This window comes from Ochotona princeps, chromosome 18 (assembly GCF_030435755.1).
Source record: "Ochotona princeps isolate mOchPri1 chromosome 18, mOchPri1.hap1, whole genome shotgun sequence".
NCBI classification, from domain to species: Eukaryota; Metazoa; Chordata; class Mammalia; order Lagomorpha; family Ochotonidae; genus Ochotona; species Ochotona princeps.
The window spans coordinates 38,062,812-38,088,377 of record NC_080849.1 but is presented as its reverse complement, the minus strand read 5'-3'; the positions used below and the strand labels follow the sequence as shown (position 1 = coordinate 38,088,377).

The 25,566-nt window shown below is 38.0% G+C and overlaps 1 protein-coding gene across 1 annotated transcript; it reads right to left on the bottom strand.

Annotated features, from left to right (window-relative positions):
* DSG4 (desmoglein 4) lies at positions 1 to 23,039 on the bottom strand. Its single transcript, XM_058676774.1, is given in 17 exon segments — positions 1 to 846; positions 2,309 to 2,547; positions 3,394 to 3,457; positions 3,579 to 3,721; positions 5,179 to 5,481; positions 6,575 to 6,793; positions 8,087 to 8,226; positions 9,646 to 9,917; positions 13,126 to 13,311; positions 14,159 to 14,293; positions 14,569 to 14,735; positions 16,333 to 16,477; positions 17,123 to 17,278; positions 19,923 to 20,054; positions 20,810 to 20,845; positions 22,610 to 22,637; positions 23,011 to 23,039. Coding segments are annotated over 17 exon segments (3,168 nt in total). The 3' UTR covers positions 1 to 72.
* Positions 23,040 to 25,566: the final 2,527 nt, after the last annotated feature.

Here is a 25,566-nt window from a genome sequence, read left to right as displayed (position 1 = left end):
TTCATCTTTGATGGGTATGTTATTGATTGTAAGGTACAAGGTCTTGATGCAGTGTATTGACCATAAAAGCACTTATTGTTGGGAATAATGTATATTACTATATCGCGTTACTCTGCGTCGGGGTGTCATTGGTGATGAGGAGCCAATGCTTTGACTTATATGAATGTCTGGACTTACCACCTGTGTCACTTGAATTTCTGGCCCCACTAAAATACTACCACTCACTACAGGTCCCATGCTACAGGTCCCGTCAGCCACGCTACTATTGCTCATGTCTGCCACACCAGGGCTAGACAGTACTCTCTCAGCATAGTACACATTGTGTGTGTTGGCTAACTCAGCAGGCACGCAAATATTCCCTTGAACATCATATATGGGTGCCATTACCGTTTCAGTCACTACCACATTAGGTGCAAGCTGAGGATCAAAAACAATTGTTGTGGGTTGTACACATGGATCAGCAGTAGTATAAGTCTCAGTCACTATGATGTCCCCATGGATCAGAGGTTCAGAGGTTGCCATTTCTGCTTGAAATTCAGCCTCAGAGAGAGTCATCCCTGAAGATTCATTGACAAAGTAATTTGGTCCCAACAAAGGAAGATCAGTACTAATGGGTATGCAGGCCTGATGGGAAGGAAATGGTTCAATTTCAGTGTCTAAGCAGATTTCAGCCAAGGTCCTAAATTTGGGATCTAAAGTTTCTATGTAGCTTTCGTCTAAGTCATCCACAATCCAACTGCAACAACCAATGGAGCCCACGGGAGACCCTACTCCTTCGTGGTCATAAATAAGCAAGCAGTCATTGGCGGGTCGACCTTCATCTTCATCTGCATAAGCGTATGCTTTCTAAAATAGAGGAAAAACAGAAAATTAGAAGTTCCCTTTCCCTTAAAATAATCAAAGCAGAATGAAAGTGATGCTTCAGAGACTTCTAATTTAGGACTTTCTGGAATCAATTGAGAAAAGTTGTACTTTGATGTATTTGTAAACAACTAAAATTGCTTAGTCCAGGTGCAAACACAGTGCATAGAGAGGACTAAATGTGATTGTCTCTTCTTTGAAAACCAGTAAATGAGGATGTATATATTTTGGTTAGCATTTGCATCAAAGTTAACACATCTTTTGGATTTATACTCTTGTTTCTGAGGTGACCTAGAAATAATAAAATATATTTAGTGATGTTCAGAATAGTCATTGAACCAGAGTTAACTTGGAACAAAAGCAAGTGTAGAGAGGACAGTATCTCTAAGCTTCAGACTTATGTCAGGAAGTCAGTGAGATTTTATGCAGGTCATGCAGAAACAATTGCAGTTAGGTTTGACAGAAGGAAGGCACTATGAGATTGTCATGATTTTCAAGACTTTCAAAGTAAAAAGTGTTGAGCAGGAGGCTAATATGTAAAACAGGTAAAAGCAGAATCTCTCTGAAAGGGGTAGGTGATAAGGCAGAGGTAGGTGATAGGGCACAGAACTCTGAAAGCAATTTCTCTTTTTCCCTCATTGGCTATTCACCCTGAGAAGGACCCATTGAATCCCATAGGGCCTAGACAACACTGTTGGAAATCACTGAAACCTTCGTTATTTCACAATGAGGTAATTGAAGTCCTAGAGAGAGTGCATTGCATGCTCAAGACTGAAACCATCATGGAATAAAAATGATTCCAGTTGCATTTTCCTTTGGACTGTACTACACTGCAAATTCTACTAGTAATTAAGCAAAGTAAACTTACTAAACAGGAATTTATAGTACCCTATTATGCCAGTTGAGTACCTCCAGTGTATTTTTGGAAGACATAGACCCTTTTCTTCATGGAATGCTTCACAGATGAGAGTGTCACCAAGTTATGATAATATTGTACTCCTGAGTTTTAACTCCCTATTACTCCCAGTAATCTGGAGAACATGAAGGGCCTCAAAAGGAGAGTATGTGAAAAGCACATTGCTCGTCTTGATCAACATTTACCTACTTTCCTGCTGCTGTGGGTAACAAAGTATATAAAACCAGAAGGAACAGAAGTCAGAAAAACGAACAAACAAAAAAGTAGATGGAGAAGGATAAGATGTGTTAACCTTTTGCAAAGTATTAAGATGTATGGTAGCAATGGAAAAGGAAATACTCCTGCTAATTGGCATTATGTATTTTAAGGAGGAAGTATTTTAAACTCAAGATTGGGCTGGGGTGGAGAATCAAATACATTTTGGAAGATGTTTCCACCATTTTTTCCTGGTATTTTTCCATCACTGTATTGTCTATATTGTCCATCATTGTCTAGAGACTTTCACATGTAACCAGGTGTAAAGAGTATTACCTCTGTGAAGTAGCTGTCCAGGAAAGCCATGTTCATGCCAGTGTCTGCGTATTCCCGCAGGGTTCCCATGGTGGAGCTCCTCTTTCTCATGGTTCCCATTGTCCCTCCAGCCACCAGGCCAGCTCCTACCGCCCCTCCAGCCACGAGGCCAGCGGCTGTCCCGAGACCTGTGTTGAGTTCCACTCCTGATACACCCCCTTCAACCGTTCCTCCACCTGCATAGGTGTTGTTGTAGATCTCTGAAAAGAGAGGGCTTTTTACAAGAGTGCTTGAATTGCCTGCAGCTTATCTTTCTAAAGCACTGCCAGCTTCACCCTACCGCCTCGTCTCCCTCAATCTGCCCCATCACCATAGCAGAGTCTATTCTGGAAAGCTAGGCCAAGACAGCAGGGAACCATTACAAAGAAATCCCGTGTTTGTTGGCAGCCACTCTATGTGGATCCCATAGGAACTCTTACAGAGAAATCCCTTACAATGTAGCAGCTGCTGTGTGTGGCTCAATCATTTCATACTAAGTGGGTCTTGTTGGGGCAAAAGCATTGTGAGTATAGGAAAAGTTCTTTAGTATGTTATCAGAAGAAATTTGCTATTCGTTCTTCTTGAAAACAGTTTATATGACAAGTAATGACTGCAGTTGCCCGTACTCTGGCTGGTACATTCAGATGTGTGTATGATGGTACTTGTACTGTTCAATTTGTATGTATATACATATGCATGTAGACTCATTTATTCCTTAAAGGGACACTTTGGATTAGTTGCTCAAACTCAATGTGAAACAATTTCAAAGATAAGGAAACTGAGGCTCAGATAGTTTAAGCGTCTCAGGGACTTAGGACAATTATTCTTTGGCAGAGCTGACAATGAACCAAAGTTATACAATTCCAGGATTTTTCTTTTCCATGATTACATCATGTTTCAATGCCTGTGGCTTAAGAAAAATCGAATGACCACCTGAAACATGCCACTTTTTCTCTGATCTATACATAGATGTGTTCCTCATCTATAAGGTGCTGTTACATGAGGCTGATCTGGCTAGCTATGTTTGTAGGTTTTACATCAAAACGCAGATGTTGATGTTGACTGACCGGAAGAATCAATGCGATCCTGAGTATTAGAGGCTGTCACAGGCACACATATATTAGCCACATCCTGGAAAGAGAAAGAATATATCTGTAAAATAAACAGCCTATACTAAATATTTCTATATTTGTATCATTTCACTTTTGTGTGCTAATGTCAGGGGACTTTCCACATTTCTCAGTGTACTCACCCTGTCCTCGGGGTGGGCCCCTTCTATTCTCCAAGACTGCATCACACCTTCTCCTCCTTCAGGCACAGGAGCAAACCTCGTCCCCAGCCCTTCTGGCTGCCTTCGTTTGCAGCAGCAACACATAAGCAGCAAGAGTGGTGAACCTGCCCCATCAAGTGATGACAGGGAAGAATGAATACCATGCTTTTTGGGAAGCCAATGAACACATCTTTTTTTTTTTTTTTTCATGACATTAAATTTAAAATCAAAGGGATAAAGATAACTGTAAGAAAGCACATTTTTTTTCCCCTAAAGATCTTGTTACAACGACCAGATTTATAGATACAAATCCACCTAATCATGCAGGACGTTAAAGGAGGTCTGAAGAGCATTTGGGAAAGGTCAATTTTTATATTTTCACAGAAGAGTCTGGAAAATAAAACAAGATTGGCAGCCTCTGGTATGGCACAGTTGTTCCAATTGTACTACATGTCTGTGAACTTACATGTGTGCTGGATCATGCAGCATTGTGGTCATGAACTCCATGGAACAAAGGTACTACACAACAAATACATGAGTTGTTTTCAGGACACACCACATACAACCACTGCCTGTATAATGTCATCTGGTACAGAGGTAACAAAAAATCTTAATTGATAGTTTTGGGGACATATTAAGGCTTGAGCTAAAACCCCTCCCTAACACCTGTAATAGATAATCAACTTCTCCATTAAAAATGAATTCATAGAGACATTTTTCCTATTCTGAAATCAGTGTAACAGATTTCGTGTTTTCTTTCTATGGGTCAAGCAGAGTGATAGAATTCTTGGCACTGAAAATGCAGCTGATAATTTTATTCGTTCTTTACATTGGTCTTATAAGAATTATATGTTGATACCAAGTTGTTATTTTGGAACTGAACGTTGGCCCAATGGAGGACTTAAACTTGTCAATACTTGGTCTCACCTTGCATAGGGCTCATGAACAAGTGATTCTGAAAAGTCCTTTGAGTGATTCTTACATATGGTTAAGACTAAAAGCTACTGATTTTAAGGTTAACTGACAATTCTACTCAGTTTCTCTTGGATCATGACATTGGAAAGCATTTGAAGCATCATGTTATGAATAACTTAGGATTTTCATAGTTTTGAAAACACATAGGTTAGCTCCCAGGTGGCCATTAGGACCAGATACCCCAATGCCAGGAGCTTGGAGCTAAATCTTGGAATAAAAGGGTAATCTTTGGCTGCCCTTCCCAGACCATTATCAGGGAGCTGAGCCAGAAGTGCAGCAGCCAGAATGTGAACTGTTGCCTATGAGGGATGCTGACCCGGTGCCTCTCTGCTTTGAAAGAGCAGTCGATGAACTGTCCATTATAGGACTTATTTTCTGCTTTTTCTATATTTTACTCACTAATATGTTTCCCATCCTTAACTCTCACCACCCAGAGTGTCTTATTATTGAATAGGTGTATTTCCTTGTCAGGTCCATTGTTTATTTCCAAGAGCACTAAACACTTTCTATAGACACTAAAAAGAAATGGTCACATGACTCTAGCCACCCCAGTGAGTCTGGTGACCCTTCTGTTTTGAAGAACATGAAGATTTAATACAGTACTTACACAGCAGTAGTAAGATGCCCACAGACATCATGCCAATCCCCGCTGGTCCCATACCAACGTTGGAAGCCCCCAGTCGATCTTCATCGTCATATATGTCCATGTTGTTAGTTACTAAGCTGATATCCTCACCGTAGATGCCTGTGGTACTAGAGAGCACACACAGGTTGTCATCACAGTCACAGGCAATGAACTGTATATACTGTGGCAATTCGCAAGCTCTGTTATAGTTGTCCTTCACAAGGATTGGGATTTGGAAAGGCCCCGGAGATAAAAGCTGCTCAGTCATGAGGATTGCAGAGGTACCTCAAAGGAAGAGAGAGGACAAAATTAACTAAAATTCCCATGGGGGTAACACTTCAGAATATCTAGGGCTAATGTAAAACTTATTTGTTTTTATACGGCACCTTGTTCTTTTTATATTCAGTGATGTTACTTTGTCTTTTTTTAAAAAAATAGTATTTAAATTATTCAATACACATCTTTCTGGATTGTTGTTTGTTTCTACAAAGCCAATAAGACCCTGTTGCTTAGTTTCAGAGTGACAGTTTTCAGTATATAATACACAATTAATAAATATTCTTTTCAATGAAAGAGTAACAGAACTCAAATATTGAAAGTCACCTATTTGGGATTATAGTTTACAGAGCATCGTCTATAGGAATCATTTATCTCTTGTTCAAGATTTTTGCTTTTTCATATGCAATTAGTCTACTAAATCAATGTCAGGTAATCTTTTTTATGTAGCTGCTGCCACCATAATACACATGTTGCTTTAGGATCTTGGGGGTCTCTTTTTTTTCTTGATGTTTCTTGGTCTGTGGATTCCTTTGTATCTAAGTACCTCCCTTCTTTCCAATGGTAACAGATGTGTGGCAGAACATATTGCTAGTAGTTGGCTTAACTATTGTTTTGATATTAGCAAGTTTGGGTTTAATTTTTTTCTCTTAAGAATAGGGTGATTTTTTTTTTTACCCCTACACACAATTTTGTTGATCTTACATGCTACTGAGTAGAAAGTATGCAGGTATGTCAGTGGGAATGTGAATTTCAGACATTTTTGTTATTTGACAACTTTCAGAAGAGGGAATCATGACATGGCTAAACCTTTGTGTTAGTCAAGGGTTCTGTTTATAGCAAAGTGATTCAAGTGTTGGTTTAATACTAACATCAAATGATAAACTGGCATTTAGATTCTATTTGTAATTAAAATATTGATAGACTACTTTGAATTTTGTTTCAGTTCAAAGGTTTCCAAATATAATTTTTTTCCATTGAATAGGAATATGTTAGGCTTACAGGTAAAGAAACAGAAAGTATTCTTAAACAAGCTGACTAGTTACTTGGCACTTGCCTTGCCTTGGGGCTCCAAATGTGAGCAAGGACATGTTCCACTTACTATTTATGGATCTGATATCCCAGAGGTCAGCAGTTCCTGGTGGCTCATCAACAACACAGAAGGTAAAGGGTGACCCATAAGAACGATCGTTGACATAGATGAGGACGGATGCTGAGGAAGTGCAGAGGGTTCTTCTTTCGGCCAAAATCACTGGACAGTAATCATTGGCATCAGGAATCTCGATATATATGGTTCCTGTAGCTGTTTTCCCAGAGCCATCTGAAAAGTAAAGCCATGGCGTTGTGATAAACGGCAGGGGGAGAGAATTCTTTCTCACGTCCATGGAAATGCTGTGGCACACAAGGACAGTGGGAGTGACTTGAAGGCACACAAGCTTCTGCCCACTACAGTGCTGTATCATGCACTCTCTTCTGAACTCTTGGACTACGTTTTCTTCCTAACTTGGAGCTTGTGTGCATTCTGCCTACTCTTTCTAAAATGTCTTTCCTTCTCATTTCATTTTTTTAAGTCCTACTTGTCCTCATCTAGAAGACTGAATGTCTTTTCTCAGAAAAAGCGTGTTACTTTCTTTTCTCCCCGTGTCTCTGTCAAAGAGACCCCCGCCCCCGAACCAGTTTATAGCCTCCCTTTCAGAAAACTTGCTGAGCCTTCTGTGTGTGGAAACAACGAATAATAAATCCGACAATACAACTGATCCAGATGTTGCAAGCTATCCTGCTGAATAAAGGCAAGAATGTGTGAACTGAATTGTTCCTGCCTTATCCTTCTTTTCTAGTCATATATAATTCTGTGGATTTGACCACTGGTAGGGCCAGATGCAAACTGAATATAAACATGAAGTGTCTATGTCTTACATCTTCTTTCCTTGTTACTGACCTTCTTCGTTGTTTTCTTTTTTTGTTTGTGTTTGTTTTTTGACCCAGCTGGTTTTCTAGTTATTGTGACACAGAATCATTAGCTATTGATACACAAGTTCCTATTGCTACTTAGCAAGAAGCATAAGCAATACATTTTCTCATGAACAAAGTAGCTCAATGACAAACTGATTCATACAGCTGGGCTTGCGACTTTTGCTTTTGGATGTTATGGTTGAAATGACTCCATGCTTTCCTGGTCCGTAGCATTTCTGTTAACATGTCTAGTCAAGTAAAACATGGCCCTTTCGTTATAGTTAAGATTTAGTGCCAAAAAATTAACTATGCCTTTGGGGACACTGTACCCCGCCTCCAGGTGATCCGAAAATGAACTTTTTGCATAGCTTGCAGACCTTCCTTTAGGAATACATTTCTTATATATTTTATAAGTGGTTTTTGCCTCACTTGTAGAACACATATTATTCTTATTTTGGAACTAAATGAAGGAAGCTATGATTTGAGTGTAAATTAGGATTAGAAGAGTACTTGATTTCAGTTCTTGATTGAGGTGCTTAGAACTTTCCCTAAGTATTGCATACACCACAAAATAACTTAAATATGAGCATAACAGTAAAGTTTATAATATTTAGTATGATAATGGCAATATTATTAACAGATTGAAAGTAAATTTTCTTACCATCTATAGCCAGAATCTCTGCTGTGTATATCCCATTGGTAATATATTTTGACTTCTTATCAAATTCTCTAGAAAATTGTATTTCACCAGTCCTTGAATCAATTTTTAGCCAGCTGCCTGCATCATGCCCTATGATATACCTATTTTTAAAGAAAAAAATCTGTTACCATGCTTTTAGGAAAGTTATTAATTTAAAAAATATAAAATTGTAATGTGGCAAATTTGTTATATTTTTGTACTTAATAGTGATAATTATGTTGTTCATGAGAGTTATGTGTTTCAACAAAAATCTAATATTTAATATATAGATGCACAGGTTCACAACAGTTTTATAATTTCATTATTCTCATTCTTTTAGTTCTTTGCAAGGTTGTTAATCATATATAATATATATTACATTGTGCCTATATAATATAATATATTTAGAAAAGAAATATATCTATATGCAATTGCATTTATGGGATATAGAATATTATACTATAATCAATGTAACATTGATTATATAATAATATCATAATAAAATATCTTTTATTTTCAAAAACATTGTTTTTCACTTCCACATGTGATGCATTTAGTAGATTTGCTATAGATTGAAGGTGTATTAGTTTCAGAGCCCTAATTGTAGGCCTCGTAGGTCTTCAACTTGTCTGAGTCCTGTTACAGATGATGGTTTGAAAGTGCTTGTTCAATTGAAGATGTGACTCCTTCTCTGTATCAGGCACAACTGCAATCTTTATTTGATTGACCTAACATCCTTTTTTGTCCATATTTTTCCAACAGACTTGTTACTTTTTTTTGCCGAAGGAATAGAGTTATCAATTTGTTTTCTGATTGAATAATTAACTGTTAAACATCAGAGTATTTATAAGTTAATAGACTTTGTTTATTCCAAAAGTATTGGGAGGAAAGAGAGACAGAGTGGGCGGGAGAGAGCAATATGTGGAATAAAGGCATATACATTTCCCTGCAGTTATTTCCTGTATATCTGGTACAGTCTTATTTCATTAACATTCCACATACCTAATGCCCCTAGTACTTGTTTTTCCATTTCTCTTATGCTGATTCTCTTTCTGTTTATCAAGTTTCTGAAACACCTTTGTTCTAAATTCCTTTATTGCTTTTTCCCATCCAGTTAAGCAGAGGTTGAAATTGGTCCCAGAGTCACAGATAACACAGGCTTAAAGAAAACAAGTGATGGCTTTTTTTTTTTTTAATGATATCTTGCTGTCTATGATATTGCTTAATCACTCTGGGTTCAGGATTGTGCAGTTGATCCCAGAATATCAAAGAAAGTTACAGGATAAGTCAGTGGCTTTTGATTACAGTTGCTGCCTGGGTACAATTACTTTTAGAACCAACAAGAGTTCTTACAGCATCTAAAATGCCATTAAAATTCTAAGAGATTTCAAATGTTGCAACAGTCTTCTAAAGCAAGCAAGCAAGCAGGCAAAGAAAGAAAGAAAGTAAAATAAAACTACAGCCTACAAAGAGAATGTATTATGTCAATGAACACTGGGCAGAACCACACCACAGCAATTTGAACAAAGTCTTTGTAGTACCTGACATTTGTTGCAGGATTTCCTGTGTCCAAGTCTGTGGCTGTATATGTGCCTAGCACATAATTCAGTAGGGAATCTCCTGTTTTTCCTTCTCGCACACTGAATGTCATGGAACTTGGATGAAAGGTGGGTCCTTCTCTCACATTAACAACCTGAATTCTCACAGGGGTTGACTGCATTCGAAATTGAGAAGCCACTGAGTGATGAAAATCAGCTTGGTTTTTAACTCCAATGCTAAGATGAACATTAGGTACTTGTTCATAATCCAGCATCTATAAAAGTAGAGAGAAAACCTCCTGAAACTATTTGATGCAGTGAAAAGGCATGGCAAGCAAGTCACAAACTGGAACAAAGTTCAAGAGTTTTACAGTGTAGATTTCAAATAGAAAACATTTTACTTATTACTGCAGTAAGTATTTTAGACATAATATTATTTTTGTCTTTTGGAGTAATCAGCTGCATACTTAAAAGTTATATTTCCTTTCAATTAAAGTGTTTATGAAAAAAAACTAGAATGAAGTAAAAAAAGTTCCCAACCACTGAAAGAGTATATAAATAGAAACCAGACTTCTTTGTAGAATTCACATCTAAGAGCCACTTGAAAGCACAATTCACAGAATAAAGAATACATATGATGTAATTGAGCATGTAATTATATTTTAAATGATGCAAATAATTCTGAAGAGTTAATGATTACCATAGTCTGCCTAAACTATAATTTACTTATATTGGGTTTGGTGTATAAGAAGATTTTTTTGTGTGGGGCCAGTCCAGATACCCACACTTGAGAAAAGTCCCCTTTGAAATTTTCCTGGATAAAAGGGAAATAAAATTGTTGATAAGAACAATTGATGTGGTGACATGAAAAGTCGCAACTGAAGAAGAAGCTATGCAAATTAGAGTGGTAAGGCACATTGGTTAGAAAATGTTCTTGGAAACTAACACAAGCATTGTTTACAACGTACTAGCTTCAACAGAAGTCAAACTATCTCTGGCTCTATCAAAAGCCTGGGACAAATTTCTGCTTCCCAGGGAAATGTCACACCATTGTAACTGTTTTCTGAGATTTTACTGCTTAAGTGTATTATGGTGAGTTGATAACACAGAAGTAGTTCCAGCAATCCACTGAGATTTCTGAGTGGAGACTGTTCAGCATGTCCCACTTCAATTTCATCTGAAACCCAATCCTGGAGATTTGGGATTTTGATTGCACTTGTTCATCCTTTCATAGATGGTTCCTTCATACCTCCTCCAGCTACGTCCAGAAGACTCTGCACACAGAGCTGAGCATGAATTATATACTAAATAAGGAATTTTCCATTGGAAGAGATTTTTCTTCTACAACTCAATTTCTATGTTTTAAAATTTCATGCTATCTTCAAATGAAGAATTTGAGAACTTTATCCTGATAGAGGAATGTTTTATTTTTTTGAAATTTACGCACATAGAGATATCTCTATTTGAGAAATACTTCCCAATATTGAACATAGTGTGATGATAGCATAATAGAATGTCTAAAGTTGTATGATCCACAGGGGTTCACAAAATTCAAGCACAGTGACTTTACTGAGGACTAATCGTCTCTGTAGCAGATGAGATTATAAAAGATAAATATGAAAATCAGAGAGTGGTATCTTCATTCTTTGCAAATGGGGACTTTTATCAAGGCTGACTGCAAAGGTTATGGGTTGGTACAGAGCAATAAAAGCAGTTGTTTACTTTGGAGCCTCTTTAGGTGAATGGACAATGTGGGAAAACAATAACACTGCAGTGTAAGGCACAATTGAAAAATAACATTTAGAAGGATATGCGGTGTGTGTTGGTATAGGATGGGACTCAGCTGGCAGGGATCTGGAGTGAGGCTCATCATAAAGGTGGCCCTTCCAGAAATGGATCAGGCTTAAGGGTTTTGTTTCAGTAGTTCCATGTAGGAGCTAAGCTTGGGCACAACTTTTAGTTTTGATTTTTTTTTCATTAGGATGCTGTTGTTTTTAGATGGGGCACAGTTCATTTGAGAACCAAGTATGAAATAAGGCAGGGAGGTTAGAAGTCTGCAAACCACAGGGAGCGGTGACAGTAGTTTTTATGGCAGGGGACAAAGGAAAGGAAATGATCAGATATCTAATAAATGCTTGCATTCTGCTTTCCAGGCAGGGGGCATTTTCTGATTACAACTGTGTCTGGAAGAGGCAAGCAGGGCACACACACACATGGGGTAGGAGTTTATAGATGTGAACAGCCTCGGAAAGAAAATCTCAGGGTGCTGGTTCTTTCCTAAGACCTGTTTTACTGGCCTCTGATTATATGGTGAGGCGTGGAAATGCAGTTAAATATGGCCTTGAGATCAGAGGAGTCTAATTGGATTTTTGTCGTTTGCTCCCTGGGTGAACTCAACCAATTTAGGTTTCTACGTTGTTTCTCTTTCTATAAAAATAAAGAAATCACTATATTTTCTTCTTAAGCATTGGGAGGATTAGATGAGATCATATGTGTTCTACATATGCAATGTTTTGGTCCAATAATTGTTTATAAACATTCGTTAGAATTATAATTCAAAGAGAAACCAACATGTTGTTGTTAGAATTCTAGTTCAATAACATTTCCTTTTCATGCTGTTGTGAATATGTATGTGTGCACATATTTTTATAGTGCTTAGTAGAATGTCCACGAACATTTATCAGTAAGTACCATAGGAAGGCTGTTACCATCAGAGAGATTTTTCTCATGTCAAATTTACAATTCCTTGCGATTAAGACCACGTCTCAGTCACCTTATCATCTCTAAGATACAGCAATAAACTTTTGTATTTTATTGTTTTCCCAAGCAGCAAAAGGAATGAGGTCATTTAAGAGAAAATCATCTGCAGGAAATCCCCAGCTCCTGTAGTCCAGAATTCAAGGCTCTCAGCAGACCAGCTTTAGCAGGGTGTCTTCACACTTGCTTCCCTGAACACTGCTCCAGCCCCGCTGGGCTGACCCTCCTGCTCTGAACATGCGCGATGCTTCCTCACCTCTGTGCGTTTGCTCATTTCATTGCCCACATTAACCATCTCAGACATAAGATTCTCCTTGAACCTTAGCCCCTGCAGGAAAGCTTTGCAGACAATTCTGCCTCAGAGAAATCTATCCTTCTCTATTGGATCAGTTATTTCATATTCCAATCACTTTGCAATAAGCTATATTTTACATCATAATACCTGTGCCATTTCTTATGACATTGTGACTCTCATTGCATTATCTGATTTGGATGTTTTTACTTCATCTTTTCAACTTGATATTGAGCACTACGAGAATAAAAGAGTCCTCTTACTTAGTGATAGATTGGTGTTGCCAGACTGGAAGGCTTAGAATGACTGAGTAGCTCACTTACAATACTTGTCAGTATCAACAATATTAAAGATTATGGTATACTTTTTTTCAAAGCTGGTTTTGTGTTTGGGAGTTACTTAAAATTGGGCAAGAAGTAGATCTTGTACTATACCTTGACGACTTTCAAAATGCCTTCATTTGTTTTTGGGTCTGTTTGAATTTCAAACCATTCTCCATCATTTCCAGAGAGAATTAAATACTTTGCCAACCAATTATCACTGCCTTCTTCATCAAGATCAATTGCTTGTAATCGCATCAGTTCTGAAGTTAAACAATTCTCTTCAATGCTTGCGGAATACTGAAATGACATAAGATCAATTTAAAAATCAATTTTCAAAAGAAGTATATTTTACTAATACATAATTATCATTTAAATCATTAACAGTAAACTATGCCAATGATGTTTGCAATGTTATTAGGTGTCACAATTTAATAAAAATGCAAAAGTAAATGATTGTAGTGAAACTTATGGTGAATGCTGCATGTGAAATCAAGATCAAATTATTATTAGTTCCTTTTGTTTTTCCTATTTATTATTACGATTATTACTTTTACTCCATTATGTTAGGCGTGAGAGCAGACTTTTTTTTATTCTGTAAAGGGCCAGAGAGTAAATGCATTAAGCACTGGGGTCCATATTTTGATTTATCTTGTCTGCTGCTTGCAGCTTAAAGCAGCCACAGACCACCTAGAAAGGAATGAGCACCGCTATGGTCTATTAAATTGTATTTTACCAAAGCAGAGAGCAAGCCTGATTGGACTTTGATAATTTAGATATGATTCTTCTCATTGCCTGAAGATGAATAAAGTTGTGGAGGATGTTTGGGACCTGAGAAAAATTAATTTAGTAACCATAAAGCACATAAAAAGTATTGATGTTGTTTTGTCATTCCCCAAATTATAGCAACCTTTTCACTCTTCCCGTAGAGAATATGGTGTAGATAGTTTACTGTTTCCACAAGAAGATTTTCTTGGAATAATGAGTCCAACACACAATATGAAGAAACACTCATATCCGTAAGAAATTCCAAAGTTTGTACAATGAAGTTGAGGGTATGTCAGGAAGTAACAGAATGAGGTTTACAAACCAGTAGGAGAGTAAAATAAATGCTGATACTTATGCAAAGGGATGAGAAAAGACTTACTGAAGTTTTCTCCAAGATGGGGAAATTGTCGTTGACGTCCAACACCTTGATTCTGCAGTCACACTCTGAAGAGAGTCCATCCGAAGCTCCGTCCCGATCTGAGCCCCTCACAAGCAGGTTGTACATACTGTGTTGCTTAAGTAGGATGTGAGAATTGTAAAACTTAGAATAGAGTATAGCACATTGTAAAACTTTCGAATAGAGTCTAGCACATTACAGTGCCGTTCACGTCTTTTAAAAAATAAACACATCAAATATAATCCATATAATTGAGAATTATGTTTTCTATAAACTGATTGGACTATTTTCCTTTCCTTAACACAGGAGTAAAGGCATACATAGGTTGCTCATCCCTTTTCTTTTACAAATCATTTTTTTGTTTCCTATCATTGATTCCTACCAGACTTTACCTCTCTGTCCAGAAAATTGGACATTGTGCGAACTTCTCCAGTGTATCTGTTGAGAATGAACATTGGTGCACCTGCAGGCTCCTGAGAGATGATCTTATAGGCAATCTTGGAATTCAGATGATTGTCTTCATCTGCATCTGTGGCACTTAACTTTACCACCAATGAATCTAGAAGTAAAGGTGGAGGTGGAGAATGGTCGGAATTCTGTTAGAGTAAGTACTAGACATCAGAAAAAAAAAGAATTGTTGGCCATTCTACTGAGTTCTCTGAGTTTTCCATGAATATGCATTAATATAACTTTCCATTATAATAATGATTTTAAAAATGGTGGTAGCTTGCTTCCATAAAATCTCTTATTTTTATAAAGTTCTTTCATTCCAAGATCCACTGGAATTTTTGTAGCAAAATACAGCTATCATTAATGTAGGAAAAATAAGTACAGAAGACTACCAGAAAGCTAAAGAAACCCATTTTATCAGTTTTGCTCTTGCCATGGTATTGCAAAATTATTTCAAAATGCTCACTTAATAGATATTATTGCTTAAATTGAATGCACTCATTATGTATTGAGAAACTGTGTTCTTAATTGTCGCTCATCCAGAAAGCAGAGAATTACTATTTATTATATTGAAAGATAACAGTATTTTACTGAACAGTCAAAACTATATGTTTGTTGGAAAGATTTGCTCATGAACAGATATATTCTTGATTAATTCTTAGAGATAAAGAACAGGCATTCTAGGCCAATCTCTAAGGATATCAAGTTCAAAGGACAGAGTTCCCAGAGCAGCCAGGTCCCTGATTTTCTTTTGTTTCTAGCTGGGCCTCAATGTACAAAGTCCCATCTCAGAGAACCAGGGAGTCTTTGAACAGAAAGATAAGACCAACAGAGTGCCTAGTTGCAGCAACGTGCCCTGAGCCTGCAGCTGTTGGTTCAGAGGCTATCCTTGTTGGAGGAGACAGTGACAAGGTTGCTCACAGCACCAGAGGAAGTGGTTGTGGGCTTTTCTTTCCCTTCCTTCCCTAACGGTGTTCCCAAGATGTTGGTGAGGATCAAAGCCTGTCCCTGTTTTGTCTCTTCAACCAAACCTTCTCTTCATCTCTGTGTCCTCTGTTCCTGTATTCAAAAGTATTTAGTGGCTATCTGACTTCCTTCTGCAATCTACTTTTGTTATGGTTTTCCCTCAAATGTGTGCAAAGTTAAACAGGTAGAGAGATTTGAAAAGGGAAGGAAAATTAGAAAACGGAGGAAGAGGCAGGAAACAAGGAAGAGGAGAGACAAAAGTAGCAACATGGGGAAAGCATTGGAGGAAGAGGGAAATCAGGGACGGTTGTACCGAGGAGTTAATGGCCTTGGGAGTGGAAGTGAGCAGGAAAGGAAGAATGACCAACTCAAGGGAGTGGTATGCGATCTGCTTTTGAGATCATGCTGTAGGTTGGTTTCTCCTAGCTACCATGGCTCTCTACTGTGATTCAACTACTTGCAGTTTCTTTCTCAGTTTACTCACTTGGGTTACGTGACTCACAAGCCTATAGCTATCTCTGTGTGCTAAGTCATGGGTGTATTAGCTTGTCACAAACAAAAGCCTGTTTGATATTCTAGATGTGATTTTTAATTTTATCTCCATTGTAAGTAAAAATTAACAAGAGGTAATTCAAAACAAAATGTTTACATTTTTCCCCCTGATTTTTAAATGACCTTTCATACTCAAAGCCGCAGACACAGGGTCATGGGCAGTAGGAGGGTAGGGTCATGCTACTCACTGGCATCACTGTTTTCTTCAATGCTGGCCATGTACACATTTTGAGTAAAAACTGGAGGGTTGTCATTTATATCCATAACTTTGACTCTGAGCTCCAAAGGCCTTTCCAAGTCTTCACCTCGTGAATTTAAAGCCCGACAATAGATCTATGGGAAAATTCGAAAAAAAAGACAAGTAAATCTTTCTCCACCAAGAGAAATTTAACTTACATGTTTGGAAATATGTGAGGAAATATGCAAAGATACAATTGGTTCAGTGGTCTCATGTTATAGTACAGCTAATAATTTAAATATAATCAGAAATAGTGGGATCCCAGAGTACCAGCATCATAGCAAAGAATCCTGAAATATAAATGTATTTTCCACTTTTTCTTTTGGATGTGTTTTATGAAAAATTAGCTTCAGGGGCCAGGGTTGTGGCATAGAGGACCAAGCCACTGCTTGCAACTCCCATATTGGAATCATGGTTTGAGTTCTGCTACTCAGATTTCTGTCCAGCTCTCTGCTAATATGTCTGCAAAGGCAGCAGAGGATAACCCAGGTACACAGGTCTCCATCACTTTGTGGGACTCCTGGACATAGTTCCTGGCTTCTGGCTCAGGTTTGGCTTAGCATGCTTGTTACAGTCATTTGAGGAAGGTATTGTCTCATGAAACTCTCTCTCAGTTACTTCTTTTCTTGCTGCCTTTCTTACAATAAATATATAGAAACAAATAAACTACCATCCTGAGACAATCCTTGTTTAAAAGAAGAAAACATATGCATGAATGAAAATACACTGCTATGACTTACCAAGAAAAGTGGAGTGATCTCTCTATCTACCACTGAGGTAATGTTAATTTCCCCCGTCCGAGGATTAATGGTGAACACCCCATATGGTGGCCGGTCAATCCCTACGCCAGAGATGCGGTACGTAATCTTCTGGTTTGCTTCACAGTCAGATCGAATCTGTAATCAAAGTGGATAGGATTCTGATCTTTTTTTTTTTTTTTTAGTGAATCATAAAATACATCATAATATTAAATGAGAGTGAAATGGGTTCAGTAGCCAGCTAGGTTTTGGATTAAAACTCAGTACCATGACTTGGTCTTTTGTGATCTTGGAAAATTCATTGAAATTCTCTAAGCACCAGCTAATAATCAATATGCCAATATTGCATAGGTTTGCGATATATATCCTGCTCCAAGTTCAATGGCCATATACATATAACACACACTTATTGTAAAATTTACTGTTAACAATACATTGCTCAAATCTCTGATTTCTTTTTTTTAATTTAGAGAAATTAACAGAAGGAAACAGAGTATTTATTTTTTTAAAAAACACTGTCTTGTATGAATAAGTACCTAGCCTAGACTTGAGTTAAATAAGTTAATAAAATTACAAGAGAAATATGGTATTTAGAGCTATTGGCAATGGTTTTATAAATATAAGTCTATTGCAGATTTTTTTCTCAAATAGATTTTGTGGCAAATATGCCATGTAGATTTTGTTCTAATAGTTAAATATCTATTGGATATACTAGAAATGTCATCTATATGGTAAAGATGAGAAAATCTGATAAAATACTACAATTTATTATTAGAACAGCCACAATTAAATACCAACAGCAGGATATGTAACTGGCTAAGCTCTTTTTTATATAGAAAAAAACACAGAATATAAATGCTAAACGTAAAACATTCAGTTGAATGAAAATACTTTGAAAACTTTAGAGAGAATCTTTTCTTGACTTGAGTGAGTTCTGCGGCATCAGGGCTGTGTTACTATGTTTTTTTTGTTTTTTGTTTTTTTTTCTGCAAAGTTAAAGAGAAGGAGTTCCAGTTGATCAGGCTCCTGTTGATTTCAATGATCTATTGCCAAGACACCAGGATGAGCTCCTGAAGCTGTTGATGCAGACTCCTCCTTCTGGATCAATTTTTTTGGACACATTTTGCCTTTAACTAGTCTTCCTTTTGGTAGCCATCTTTGTGAACACCTTTTGAAACTCCCCTAGATTTTGAGATCTGAAGAAAACTTATGAAATCATCTGTACTTCCTGGAACTGAATCATATAAGTGCATGAACTTTTGACTCTCTGAAAGTTAATCTTTAGAATATTGCTATGTGCCCCAGAGCAGAGCAGGTGGACAGGAGGAGGCTGGTATCCCAACCCTGAAGACTCCCGGATCCTCACCAAGGACTATCATTACGAGCATCAAGGACTACATCTCAACTAGCAAGGAGACCACGGGAAATTGGAGTGCCCTCGGAGACCAAGAACTCTGAGGTCATCCACTCCCGCTTGAATCTACCACATGGGATGGAAGAAGTCCAAATCCTCCCTCGCAAGATCCAAGAGCATCAGAACAACAGCCAAGAGCCCTGAGCAGTCCACAGAAACAGAAGAACAGTAAACTTCCTTTGGGACTAGGGAGGGGAGCTCTCTCTGGTCCTTGCTTGGTTCCAACTTTGGGTCCACACCCTCTCTGGCAATGACCATCAGGATCGCTCTGGAAACCCCTCAAGACAAACAAATAACCAACCAACCAAACAAAAAATCTAGAATAGATAGAGAACAACAAGGAAAGCCTAGAATCAGACAGGAAACGGTCAGTGTGGGCTCACTTTTATCTTACTAGGTGGGACACAAAGATTAGTTACTGCTTACTAGGGCATTGAAGATTTCTCTGCACACTCCTCCTTAAAACTGTTCTGCACCTAAACTGTTGACATATGTCTTGTTAGAGTTATAAGCCAGTCTAGACTTCCTGGGAAAACAAAGCCAGGTTCAGCAAAATTATGCTTCAACGCTATAAAAAGCTAAATACTACAATGAAAATAGACACGAGACAGCTGAATAGTAATCTATAGCCATTTTAAGGTGTATAGAACCCAGTTGTATATAAACTAAAATTGAAATGTCAATGAAGAAGTCACAGGATGTGGTTAAGAACTTGCATTTTTTAAAAAACATATTGGTTACTCAATACTATGTCCACTAATTCCATAACGTTATAAATTGTTGCCAAAGTTATGTTGGGGCTTTTAATCGATTGGGATGATACTCTGCCGGCTCTACCTTCAGACCAGAGATGGTCTCTCCAAGAAGCCATTGAACTTATCTGGATAATAAGATGCTGGACTCTATGCTTGGTATATGCATGCAATGAAAGAATCTCATGTGAACTTGAACTGTGGCAATGCAGCAAGGTGGAGGAATCCACCATGGGGGGAGGGTTTGGGGAGGGGTGGTGGGGAATCCCAGTACCTATAAAACTGTGTCACATAATGCAATGTAATTAATTAAAAAAAGAATAAGAATATTGCTATAGGTTTCCTCTAAGTAACAGAGGCAGTAATGAGCAGAACACAAATGGACAAAGCCCAATTATGCTGGAGATCCAAGTCTTCCTTCTAGGATCTTTTATCAAGGAGCTTCTGTCTTCTGTTAGCCTCCAGCACACGGTATTGCACTGGCTCAATAATGGAACAAATGACTGCATTCCCCCTCTCCTTAAGTCACGAGGGAGCAGGGAAGGCTACTGGAAGCACTTCCTGGTTTCCTGAAAGGCAATTGTTATCAGCTCAGGACGCTTGTGTCATCACCTACTCTGGCAATTGGATTCCTCTTGGAGTTGTCTTCTCCTTCTCGGCAGGCAGCTGCAAACTTGATCCATTCTCGCTTCTGTCTTCTGACGGTTTGCCATGTTGTGGTGCCATTTTCAATGTCTAATTCTTTTACCTTCAGCAAAAACAATGTTTGTATACATTTCTAAGCATAAACATAGTCGTATATTTTGTAAATCTGAATGTTCTTATTGATATGTAAGTGGTTCATATTTACTTAAGTAAACCTCCATGTAATATCACTCTTGGAAAAGAAGATATTACATGGGAATGGCGTATGTCCTTTCCAGAATGAATGAATTCATGTTTTTCTTTTCTTTTGATACAACTTCCTGAAATGTGACCCATAACTCTTAACAGATTAGAAAAGTGATTTCATTCTCTCCAGTGACTTGAGGTGATTATAATTATAATTTAGCTTACATAATAAATTAAAACCCTACCAGAGGAATAGCAGTCTTAACACTAAATGGTCTCTTTAGTCAAATTACATTTTAAAAGATTTATATATCTTCCTCTCATTACTAGAGCAGCAATTTTTATTCCTGCTCTTGTGACTATGGCCGCTGGTTGGCTTTGAAGTGTTACTTTGCTTCTTCTGCTTTGCGATAGTTTGAGAAACATGTCAGTAAGCTACCAGCTTTATTTAATAGATAGTACCTACCAAGATAATGAACTGTTATACACCATGCCTTGAAAGCATAAAAATTTGGAAGTACAGATTTTACCATTGCTATTTTATTTTTGACAAAGCTTCTGTTAACTTTCTTTTGGAATGACTATAATTCTAATTATTATGATTTTTGATATATTACAAAATTCAGTTTTCTTTTAGATTTAAATAGAAAAAAAATGTTTTATATACATTACCTCAACAATAAATTCACTGTTTAATTCCAGGACCACCTGTAATAGAAAAAAACAGTATTAGCATGAATTTGCATAACAACAAGAAGCAATGTATTATAATCCTTAACAAGATACCTATCTTACATATTTTTCAGCATTTATTTAGTTAATAGTATGGAATAAACATGATAATATAAAATAAGTATGTCAGATTTTTGCCTTACAAAACCATTTGAGGAAGACCCATGGCACTCTGTAGCAAGTCAGGTCAGGGTTTGTATCATGACAGGGAGGCCAGTGGGAGGGTGGAACAGGCAACTCAAGATAACCAAGTGGATTTGGGGAAAGCCTCTCAGGAGAGGAGGGATTTGAAAGGATTTCACAGGAGGAAGCTGTTTCCATAAGAGGAAGCCATGGGGAAGAAGGTTCCAGGCAGAGTAAAGCAAGGACAAATATAGAAAGGCAGGAACGTTCGAAGTTGATACAGAAATGGCAAGTATTACCAGCCGGAATGGAGAGAAGTTTCCGAGAGCCATTCCGGGGCGTATCCTACGTGCTTTCCAGACCAGGCTAAGTTTGGGTTTTATTGGGTAGAGACTGAGAGTAATGAAGACATGGCCTTGAAGACAGGTCATTGATGTGAAGGGCAGATTGCAGAAGAAAGCACTCGGAACAGAGACACTGAGAGATTGACCATCACATAGACAAGATGAGTCAGAACAGAAATGTGGGTGTTGAAGTGGCATTGGAGAGGGAAAGAGAGATGACCAAAGAAGTGACACAAAACAATTGATATGACAGGAGTATGATTCTGGAAGAATGAAAGAGCCATTCACAGAAAACAGAAACTTTAGCAAGATTATATCATTGTAGGGGACCGATGACATAAATTTTACTTATTTTCAGTGTGTTTACTTTTTTTCCAAAAGATTTATTTCAAAAATCAGAGTTATGGAAAGAGGGAGTGATGGAGAGAGAGAGAGAGACAGAGGGAGAGAGAAAGAGAGAGAGAGAATCGAGATTTTCATTCTGCTATTTCACTCCCAGTTGACCACATGGCCAGTGCTGGGCCGGGCTGAAGTCAGAGGAGCTAGGAGCTTCAGCTGGGTCACTCTGGTGGCAGGAGACCAAGGATTTCAGCTGTTTTCCTCTGATTTTCTCCAGCTGCCAGTGGGAGCTATATTGGAAGTGGAGCAGCCCGGACAGGACCTGGAGCCCCTTTAGATGATGACATCACAGGTGGTGGATGACTTTGCCTGCTGTGCCTCAACACTGGCCCCTTTAACAGACATCTAATACTTTCAATAGGATATATAAATATAAAAATCTGAAAAATGCCTTTCCTCCAAAATACTGTTATTTGAAGTTGTAAGAAATGAGGATTACAAATGACATTTAAGAAAATGCAGTAAGCACAGAATAGGTGCTTGTGGGAAATGCTTAGATCCATACAAGGAGATGGAAGAGGACTCAAAGCAGGGTGTCCTCTTGACACTCGGAGAGAGGGTCTCTAAGGTGGGGAGGGACCCTGGTTGTGAGTGCAGAACAAATTCTGTTAATGTGAGAAGGGTGAGTGGTATGGTGGGTGGTTGGTAAGGAAGCAGATCTTAGAAAAGTGATAGGGATGTGGAGACCAAGTTTTCAGAAAGGAGGCAGAATGTGGAGCAGTGCTATAAAGTTACACAAAGAATATTCAGTGGTTTGTGTGTCAGTCAGCTCAATGAGAATAGTATCTAGAAAGGTGATAGAATCTTAAAGCAGGCATTCATTGCTAATGAATTGTTGAAGAAGGTGAAATAGCAATCAGATTGCATATTAAGCTAAGAACTAAAACAGGAGTGAAATGACACTTCAACAGAGTTAATTATATCAGGCCATACTGAGCAGGCTTAATCAGATTAGGCATTTTTTTTTACTTCTTTTTATTATTATTATCATTTTATGATACAGTTCCATAGACCCTGAGATTTCCCATTTCCCTCTCCCCAATTCCCTCCCCCCCATATCATTACCATAGTACAGTTCCCCATACAGAGTCATATGTCCGTCATTGTGGGCATGGACAATGGCAGAGAGTCCAGCCATTCTATTGTCAGGATACAGTAAACAGTTTCACTGGGAGTCCATCTTTGTCTGGAAGTGGAGATGCCCACCACACCAGGATGTAGGCATCTCAAGGAGGTGGAGGGGTCTTCAACCCCACCACCGTATCTAATGCCTACCTGTCTTTTAAATTCACTTTCTCCTTCATGTGTAGTTTTATTGCATAGCAATAAAATGCCGAAACCCCAAAATGATCAAAATTTAATAGAGGATCTTATTCAGTTGCATGGAATGTCTTGTAACAAACATTGCCTTTTGGGGTAAGACTTTTTTTTTGCTTTTGTTTTAAAAAGCAGATGATTTGGGGAGGAAGAAGAAAAAGTAAATATCACACAGAAACTCAATATCCATTATGTTTTTCTTCACAGATTTTTTTCTCACAACACATACTTACATGTACTTATAGAACATACACTTAGACACATACACATTAGATAGAGATTTCAGGACATACACTTAGATAATTACTCATACAGTAATTTTTCACTGAAAAGAAACCAAACATGCAATTTTGTGATTTGCTTTCAGAGCTCAGTCATCATTGTAGTAAAGGTCCGTGCCAATGAATACCTATAGTTGCACATTTGGTGGATGCTTGATGAGTTACTTTAATAACTTTCTGTCTTATTCAGGTCACTGGGGCATCAGGGTAACAGAATCCCTGCACACTGCAGTTAGTGCTGTAGACCACGCCTCCTGGGGCGGTTCCCAGGCACCTCCTCCAGCAGAAGCCCCGCCCTGCTGGACACCAGCAGGTTGGCAAGCTGAAGGCATGATTACATTATCAAGCAGAATCTCCTCTTCATCGTGAGCGCCACACGTCTGTTTCCTCCCTCCCCTTCAACACTTTCACTCCCTCTCATCCTTATAGATTCTTCCCCTTGTTCCTTTCTTCCTGATATGGTCCTAGGCTTGACAAGAGCTGCAATCGCATCACCGTGTTGTCTACTCCATTCAGCAGAGGGAGAATAAGCAGTGCCTCTGAGTGCCAGAGGTGTAATCAATGCAGTAACCTAGTTTTAACCTGAAGACAGTGAGGATGAGTCCTAGCTAGGGTTCTGTTATAATCCCATCAAGGATGTAGCAAGTATCTTTATAAAATGCCAGTTAGTGGGAGGCATTCTCACCCTGGTTTCTGCCAGCTTGTAACATTTCCCAGGTTAACATAATAGTTTATGTGTAGTTGAAATAGCGGCTGAGGGTGTACACATGTCACTGTTCTGATTATTTTATTTTCTTGGTATCTATAGCTTTTTCTTTAAAAATTTTTAAATTTAGTTGAAAGGCAAAATTGGAGACAGGAAGAGAGAGAGAGAGTGAAAGAGAGAGAGCTTTTGTTTTCTGGTCCATTTTCCAGATGAGTTCAGTAGTTGGGACTCAACAATGTAGGCCGCAGGAGCCTGGAACTCCATCTAAATCTACCATGGGGAGGGTGGGTCACAAACCACATGCTGGTCCTTAAAACTTATTTTGAGTCACCTAATATTTGACCAAATTGTTCTGATTTTGCTTGTATTCTGTAACAAACAAACATATATATATATATGTATATATATGAAGCAAAATTATTTTATTGGAATTTCTATAATTATAAGACTCAGCATTAAAAATATTTCTGCAACTTATATTAGCTTTGAAGATAATGATTAGTATAATTAAGTGAACATCTAACAAATGTGGACATTTTGATGAATATATTTAAATACAGAAAAGAAAATTGTTTGAAATGCGAAGAGATGAATGAAGCTTAAAAGAATCAGTAAGAATCAAGTCTATTTAGTTTGACTTTGCCTTTCAATTTAAGTATAAAGGCAGCATCTTCATGTTAATAGGTAGATGGTATTGCATAGTTATTTAGCAGAAGCACTACATTTTTCATCTTATTCTGAATTAAGTGACCCAGATCTACAGAATCTTTCATTTAAAGTATCCTAGGAGCTGGCATTGTGCCATAGCAGGTAAAGCTGCCACCTATTACAATGGCATCCCACAAGGAAGCTGGTTTGTGTCCTGGTTGCTCCACTTCCAATCCAGCTTCCTGTTAATGGCCTGAGCAAAGTAGTGAATGATGACCAAAGTACTTGGACCCCTCCACCCATGTGGGAGACTTAGGTGAAGTTCCCAGCTCCTGGTTTTGGCCTGGCTTAGTTAGGGTGGCCACTTGGGAAGTGAGCCAATGGATGGAAGAGTTCTTTCTCTGTCTCTCCCTCTCTGTAACTCCAACTTTCAAATAAGTAAATAAATATTTAAAAAATTATTTTAGATACTTTCAACAATACTTTGAATTATCTCTTAGTTTTTTGCCTTGAGTGGTTTTGCAATCTATTATGGTGCAATATGATAATATTTGCCATGAATAAGAGCCATGAATTTTTTTAAGGGGGATTTGGAAGAGGAGAAGCAGTTGATGCCTCAAGGCCAGGTGCACGTTCAAAGAAATGGATTAAAGGAAAGAAAACACACACACACACACACAGAAACTTTAAAAGTTCATGGAAAAGACATTTTAATTTGGTGTCTACAAACTTTTTGATGCCTCTTGTATGTATTTTAGACTAAGAAAATGTTTCCTCTAGAATAATCTTCATATTGAAATCCCTTTTTTGTGAAGTATGTACCCCAATGTGAAGATTAGTGCTGTCATGACAGTTATGCTGGCATTACATTTGTTAAGT